The sequence below is a fragment of the Condylura cristata genome, unplaced genomic scaffold (genome assembly GCF_000260355.1).
Source record: "Condylura cristata isolate star-nosed mole 26May11 unplaced genomic scaffold, ConCri1.0 scaffold00065, whole genome shotgun sequence".
NCBI lineage: Eukaryota > Metazoa > Chordata > Mammalia > Eulipotyphla > Talpidae > Condylura > Condylura cristata.
In genome coordinates this window covers 215,855-223,446 of record NW_004567166.1, presented here as the reverse complement: position 1 = coordinate 223,446, position 7,592 = coordinate 215,855, and the positions used below count along the sequence as shown (strand labels likewise).

General features: G+C 62.2%; 1 protein-coding gene across 1 annotated transcript; it reads left to right on the top strand.

Moving 5' to 3' along the window:
• Positions 1-5,255: 5,255 nt before the first annotated feature.
• On the top strand, positions 5,256-6,726 carry LOC101636178 (N-acetyllactosaminide beta-1,6-N-acetylglucosaminyl-transferase-like). Its single transcript, XM_004695458.2, has one exon. The coding sequence runs from the start codon at positions 5,705-5,707 to the stop codon at positions 6,647-6,649; it is 945 nt and encodes a 314-aa protein (XP_004695515.1). The 5' UTR covers positions 5,256-5,704; the 3' UTR covers positions 6,650-6,726.
• The last annotated feature ends 866 nt before the right edge of the window (positions 6,727-7,592 follow it).

Sequence of the window (7,592 nt, the reverse complement as noted above, 5' to 3'; positions counted from 1 at the left end):
CCCTGCTGCAGGGCTCTTGGCTGGCTGCGCCTGCCTTGGGGACTTGGCCTGCTCCGGCCTGCTCCGTGCTCCCGGCTCTGGGGCAAGGCTGCTCTGGCCCAGGTGAGTGTTTGCTCCAGACTTGACCCTTCTTGCTGTTGGAGGTTTGCGGCCCATCACCATTCATCCATATTTTCTGCTGAAAGTCCCCCGATGTGGGCAAAGGGGCTTGTGTCCTTCCTTCTTGAGGCTGCTGCCCGCTGTGGGGCTCTCACCAGGACCCTTTGCAGCCCAGAAAGCTCCAGAATTGGGTCCGCTCCTAGACCCTTCTGGAAGCTCTGGCTGAAGGCCTACGTGTGCACACGCGCCCTCCTCCTTCCCATTCACACGCTTGCACACACACCCAGCCATGGCTTCATCTTTAAATACATACTTAAACCACAGTTCAGGGGCCCGCAAGGCCTGTGCATGCTGGGCTCCCCAGGTCCACTCACCTCCAAGCCCTCAGGCTTAGCGAAACAACCCCCACCCTCCCCACTCCTGCTACAGCTTCTGGGCATGGGGCGGGGGGACCTCCTGACCCCACCAGGAGCATCCTCATATGCTGGAGTATCCTCACGTTCTGGAGCATCCTCACACACCTGGAGCATCCTCACGTTCTGGAGCATCCTCACACACCTGGAGCATCCTCACGCTCTGGAGCATCCTCATGCTCTGGAGCATCCTCACACTGTGGAGCATCCTCACCTCACTGGGAAGGGCTCCCCTACAAGGGCTTTGTGGGGGCATAGGGGATGCTTCCCTTTATTCTTCTGCTGATATTCATACAACACAGAACACACACAGAGGGCACACCTGGTGTCCAGTGAGGGTCATGTGCTCTGTGCTTTTGCCCATTGCAGTGAAGGACAGTCCCCCCACCGCCCAACCCCATGCGCAGTGGCCCCTCAGCCTGGCTGGGCCTCTGGGTTGCGGCTGGCCCGTTCGAGGACGGCCCCCATCCCCATACTGGGCGCCCACCCAGGGCACCACAGGACGGCAGTGCCCGCTGCCCATCACTGTGTCCTGCTCCACGGCCTCTCCAAGCAGCGGGTGGCAGACACCCCCTGGTACTGCAAATGCTGGTGGCACCTGTCCCGGGACCCTCGGGAGTTCAGTCCTGGGGCAGCTGCCGTGGTGAACCTGAGGATGCAGACTTTGCCCACCCCAACCCCCACCCACTTCCTCCTTCTTCCCAGGGAGCCGGGAGCCTCCCTAGGTTGGCGTCTGGGCAGGATCCGATGACCCAGCTGTTTCCAAATGGCACAGGAGTGTTTATCCTGAAACACCGGTCACTCCCAACCACCTGGGTGTCTGACGGCTCAACCTCACTAGGAAGAGAATGTACAGGGCCCCTGACCTCTTGGGATGGGGTCCTGTCTTTCAACAACCCCGCCAAGGGAGGGGCTGTCATCAAGCTTGCACTCCGCAACCTGACCCCTGGCCTCCAGCCTCAGAGCTGCCTGGTCTGGCCCATCGTTTTGGAAACAAATGTTTGGTGCCCACAGAGGAGTCAGTCACCCTTGGCATCAACTTCCAGGCACATTTAGTGTTTCATTTTGAAACGTTCATGGGCTGTAGCTTATTTTGGGTCGTTCCTGGTCATTTCCTCGGCTCTCTAACGGCCACTTCAGGCAGCCGAAACCTGCCCACACGCCCTCGCACACCGGGACTCATGCGCTAGCCTCTGCGGGCGGCTGTCAAAGTTTCTCAGTCCCGCTGCTGCTTCAGCTTGGCCAGCAGCCAGTGTGACCACCGGCCAGCCCCCGGCCTTGAAAGTTCTGTTTGCCGCCTCTGAGGTGAGAGCTGGAAATAACCAGTAGCTGTGATGCAGCAAGAGGCTCCATTATTGCTAACAAGACGCAGGGTGCAAGCCAGCTGATTGTTTCCCAGGGGGTCTGGGGGACCCCCTGAGCCTGAGGCAGGAACCTCGCATCCCCAAGATGACAGATGCACCTTTGCCGTCTTCCTGTCCCGAGTATCATGGTTCCACAGAAAGCCTCCCTTACCACCCAGCCAGGCCGCGGGACACGGGGGTCTCCCTGCTCCCCACAGCCCTCTGCAGAGGGCAGACCACAGCGGCGCCCCAAGGAGCTGTCTGCCCAGAGCCCCTGTGCCTCTCCCTCCCGTACCAGTGCTGGGGCACTGCCCATGCCAGGCACTCGAGGCTGAGGCCAGGAGGAGCTCAGGGCTGGAGCTGCCCAGTCTTTGCAGCCCGGAGGCCCCGGTGCTGCTGGGCAGGTTAAGCCAGGCGTCCTCAGGGCAGGGCGTAGTTGGGGGGGGTCTGACCCACACGATCAGCTGACCCTGAGTGCAGCCCCCTCGAGACACAGCACCTGCAGCCTCTCTGGCCCCAAGCGCCCAGTCTGGTCTTGGATCCCCGCTGGGGAAGCTGCATCTGTGGACAGGCCCGTGTAGCTCTGCCAGCACCACCTCTGCGTGGGGCTTTCCTGGCTTTTCCGGCCATCCCTGCGGGGTGTACCCCAGCCCTCCGGGGGGGTGTACCCCAGCCCTCTGGGTGCGCTGGGCCCCAGCTCACCATCCCAGCACCCCGCTGCCCGGTGCCGGACCCTTCCCTCCCACACTCGTGTGTGTGGGGAGTCCTGGGGGGCCGTGACCTCTGACAGGGCTGTGTGCCCCTGCTGGCCCCCTCATCTGTGACCCCAGGGTCATTTGCTGAGTTTAGTCCATGCACTGCGGATGCCTGTGGATACCGCCTTGGCTGATGGTGTCATGGGGCTCGTGAAGCAGCAGTCTGCCGGCCCGGGACAAGGCTCTGTGCGTGGATGCAAGGGCCTGCAGAGGGCGGCGGTGAGGGGGACTGTGTCTCTGTCCCTGGGTGGACGAGGGGGTCTGCCCAGCACAATGACCTGAAGTAATGACCGTGGGAAATTTCACTGTCACGGAGCTTGCCTGCTGCTCCTGGGACATCGCTCTGCACTTCCGCTGTCCGGGGGTTGATGACGTAGGCTTTGTACCCTTGTCCTGGGACCCAGATCGCTGTCATGAAGGGAGGGAGGCTGGAGCACCCCTCACCCCGGGCTCCTCTTCTGCCCCATGCCCATGGGACTGTGAAGTGGAGACACATAGGGGGGGGTTGTCGGGGTCACGAGGTACATCCTCATCACAGGCCCTGGAATTTCCTCCCTGTTGAGGCCCACAATGGGGGAAAGCCGCTCTGGCCAGGCGGGTTGCCAGGGAGGGTGGGACTCAGCCCCACCCCATCCTGGTTTGGGTGCGGCTGAAGGTTGAGCCCCTGGCAGGGGTCAAGTGAATCCAGTCCTGTCTGTTATTGAAGCCCCAAAGCATGCTGCTGGGTGACACGGGGGTGCTCCACCCCGCCCAGGCCTCACTCTGCCCTCCCGCAGTAGCTGCTCAGTGATGTCCTCCATGGGCACCAGTGGCCTGGCCAGGAGCCAGTCAGGAAGCAGCTGTGCCTTTGAGTGCTCTCTAGCACGTCACTCACACCTGGGGCCCCCCAGAGGGTCTGGATGAGCCAGAGCCCAGGTGCAGGGTGACCTTAGGAGACTCCTGCTGGGCAGGTCAGAATCAGGAGAAATTCTCAGGCTGCCCTGGACTTGCAGCCCATCCCTGGGATGCCTGCCTGGGGGACTGCCCTGCCCCCCAGGGGTGGGTGTGGCTGAGCCCACTTCTCCCCTCCCCCTCCCCCCCTCCCCTCTGCCTGTGTTTCCTTTGGATTCAGAGTCCCATGGGGTCTGGAAAGGACTTTCTCTTGGTACCATGGCTTCACATTCGGGAAATTCCTAAATAAGCACAGAAGATGGAATAACAGGGAAGGTGACTGGGCAGGTGTGTCCCCTGGAGGGTAATACGGCCCAGGTGAGTGGCCAGGTATGGTCAGGGGGCCACCTGCTGGCAGGGGTCTGGTGTCCGCTGTCCTTTTTGGGCCCTCTTTATGTACAGATATCATCACTGGGTGTGATGACCTCATCACACTGTGTGGTGACATCATTACCCACGCAGTGAGATCATTGCTCTGTGTAGTGACATCATTGCTCAGTTTGGTGATGCCAGTGTTCTGTATGGCGAAGTTCCGCAGGCTGCATGGTGACGTCATCACCCTGTGTGGTGATGTCATCACCCTGTGTGGTGATGTCATCCACATGTGGTGAAGTCATCGCCCCGTGTGGTGACGTCATCACCCTGTGTGGTGACGTCACTGGTGTCTGCGTGTCCCTTTGTGAGCGTGGACGGTGTTGTTGTCGGTGACGCTTCTCAGCCCACTGTGCCACGTTCTCATGCTCACCTAGCCGCGAAGGCCTTCCCTTGGTGCTGCAATCCGCTGGGGAGGGAATCGGAGACCCGTTTCTGCGGTTATGTAGAGAGGAGAGGCTGGCACAGCCCTGCCATCGCTGGGAGCCTGGGCCACGGCCTCCGCCAGGGGCTGACTGGGTGGCCGCCGTGGAGGACACCACCTTTCTCTTTGTCCGCTTGGTGTGTCCAGTGGAGAGGCCTCTGCTGGGGTCTCTGGGCGCTGGGGTATTTCGCAAGGGACACAGAAACAGACTGTGGTGGCCAGAGCTTGGGGCCTGGAACCAGAGCTCAGTGTGGGCGCGAGCCTGGAGTGGGTCTAAATCAAAAATGGCCGGCAGGTGGGGCCCCCTGGCTGCACAGGGGCTAAAGACAGCACCATCGAGCTCTCAGCAGCCACTGCAGCATGAGTGCACCCCCTGCCAGGCAGGGACCCCCAGGGCACAGCAGACCCCTCCTGCCTCCCTGCTGCCCTCTCAGCAGTGGGTTTCAGGGGATCTGCCCATTCCGCTCCCCACTCTGTCTCTGGGAGTCCTCTCACCCATCCTACACCCAGTTCTCTTATGCATAAATCAATGCATCTTAAACAATCAAAAATAAAACAGACACAGCTGGTGGGAAGCTGGAGGCCCAGGATGTGAGCTCTGCAGACAGACTGACAAACGCACCCGACTTGATCCTTCCTGGAGTGGTGGCTTGGCTGGGAGAGTGAGCGCCCCGGGCTGGGTGGCCTCGCGGTGGCCCAGGGGGTGCCCACCCCCCACCCTGCTCTCCAGAGTCTGAGCCATTGCAGGTGTTTTCATGGGAAGTATCCTCTGGAAAGTGTTATTCTGTGATGCTGGGGACATTTGTGGGAGCCTGGCTCTGGGTGTGGAGCAGCCTCTGCTCAGCCCTGAGCCCCTCTTAGAGCCCCAGCCAGGCAGGGGCCCCCCCGCTGGAGGGGGGGGGCTCCTTAGCCCGACCTTGTGGCTGTGGCTTGTCCTCCTGGGGACCCAGGGCCGGGAGGGAGCTGGCAGGGTTCCCTGGAGGGCGTGGCCTCCCTCAGCCTATGACTGAGCCAGGAAGTCCGCCGGGAGCTGCTCTCAGCTCTCCCAGCCGGTCCCACAATAACAAGAGGGAGCAGCATAACAGGGAAACGGAAGAGAAGGGACCGGACTGAGAAGGGACCCAGAAACCCGATCTGCACGCGCTGAGGGAGCTGAGCAGGGGCACAGCACCTGCTCTGTCACTGAGAGGCCCCTGGCACGCCAGCTGGCGGAGAGCTCTGCTGTCAGCATGGGGAGAAGACGCCAGACGCCTGGATGAGGCCACCCCTTAGCTGCACCCCGGGGCAGGCGCGGAGTTCGGGGAGCTGAGCCCCAGGGCCCAGCGGAGGCAGGACCGCGGACAGGCTGGAGCCCCCAGTCCTGGAGGCATGCCCCCCACCCGCTACCTCTTCATCGTCCCCCTCTCCTGTGTGATTCTCTTCATCGCCTTCTATGTGCTCAGTTTCGGGAGGGAGCAGAGCTTCCAGCTGAATAACAAGGAGACCTCGCTCCTCACGCAAGCCTGCGCTGCCTTCAGCGAAGGCAAAACCCCTTTCCTGTGGAGACACAAGCTCAGGATCCAAGAGCAGGCCTCCTGCCGGGACTACCTCGCCCAGGGCCACTACGTGTCCACCCCGCTGTCCGCCGAGGAGGCCGCCTTCCCGCTGGCCTACGCCATGGTGGTGCACAAGGACTTCGGCACCTTCGAGCGGCTCTTCAGGGCCGTGTACGCGCCCCAGAACGTGTACTGCGTGCACGTGGACCGCAAGGCGGACCCCGACTTCCAGCGGGCCGTGGAGCGGCTGCTGCGCTGCTTCCCCAACGCCTTCGCCGCCTCGCGGAGGGAGCCGGTGGTGTACGGGGGTGTGTCGCGGCTGCAGGCCGACCTGCACTGCCTGGCGGACCTGGCGGGCTCGGCCGTGCCCTGGAGGTACGTGCTCAACACCTGCGGACAGGACTTCCCGCTGAGGACCAACCTGGAGATCGTGCGCTACCTGAAGGGCCTCCGGGGGCGCAACATCACCCCGGGGGTGCTGCCCCCCGTGCACGCGGTGCCCAGGACCAGGTACGTGCACCGGGAGCACCTGGCCAAGGAGGCCTCCTACGTGATCCGGACGGCGGCGCTCAAGGCGCCTGCGCCGCACAACCTGACCATCTACTTCGGCTCAGCGTACGTGGCGCTGACCAGGCCCTTCGTGGACTTTGTCCTGCATGACCCGAGGGCCGTGGACCTGCTGCGGTGGTCGCAGGACACCTTCAGCCCCGACGAGCACTTCTGGGTGACGCTGAACCGCATCCCAGGTAGGACGCTCCCGAGGGCCTGTGCCATATGAGCAACGGTCGCGCGTGGGGCAGGTGCTCAGCGGTGCCCGGCCCTGTCCTCACATCTCTACCGCGGTCAGGCCTCCCAGCTGCCTCCTGTGGGTCTGTGCACCCCCTGCCGCTTCCTTAGGGGGGACCTCCAGGGCCCTGGTACAACGGTGTGGGCTTTGCCTTGTCCGAGCCTCCCACCCCAGCCCAGAGCAGTGGGGTGGGTCACTGCGTCCTTGAGGCTCGGGAGTGGTCAGTTGCTGCACGTTTGGCAAGCAGATGAGACCCCCAGGCGCCGCTGTGGATGGACCGCAGGCTTCTGCCTGTGCCATCTCACATCGGCAGCGCCCTGGCCTTTAAAGCACATCGGATAAGTAGTGAGATCCTAAGGGACGCGCCTTTCCTGCCCGTCAGAACTTCTACTTTTCCTGGGGGACCACTGACGGATTTTAAAATGAGATAAAAACCCAGTAGGATTCGGCCAGGGTTCCTATGGCTTTGCAGCGGGAACACAAAATGGACCTGGTGGCCGTGACCTCAAGTCTGTGGGCGTGGCCATGTGGCCCGGTGGGCGTGGTGACTTTGTTTAGTGGGCGTGACCGCATGGGTCAGCCTGCAAAGCAGGGTGGTGCTGTTGCTTGGGTAGTGCTGTTCTGAGGGGGTGTCAGGTTGGGGGTTGGGGCGTGCTCTGGGGTGCAGGCCCAGCACACCTCAGTGCTCTGGACTCTGTTTAGCTGCCCTGTCCCCTCCCCCCTCGCGGCCTCTGGGCTCCCTTTACCTGACATTTCCTGGTATGGCTGGGACTAATCTGGCACTTAGGGGCTGATTTTCATGCTTAAGTATGTATTTCCTTTCCATTTTCGTTATTGCCAGGAGGTTCTTACAAGTGGGGGAGGGGGGCTGGTCACAGATGCCTTTCTGGTGGCGCAGAAGGAGGCTTTTCTAACTGGGGGAAAGCCTGGGAGT

What these genes read in the sequence shown, in the direction of transcription:
- LOC101636178 (XM_004695458.2), top strand. Translation starts at nt 5,705, where the DNA reads ATGCCCCCCACCCGCTACCTCTTCATCGTCCCCCTCTCCTGTGTGATT.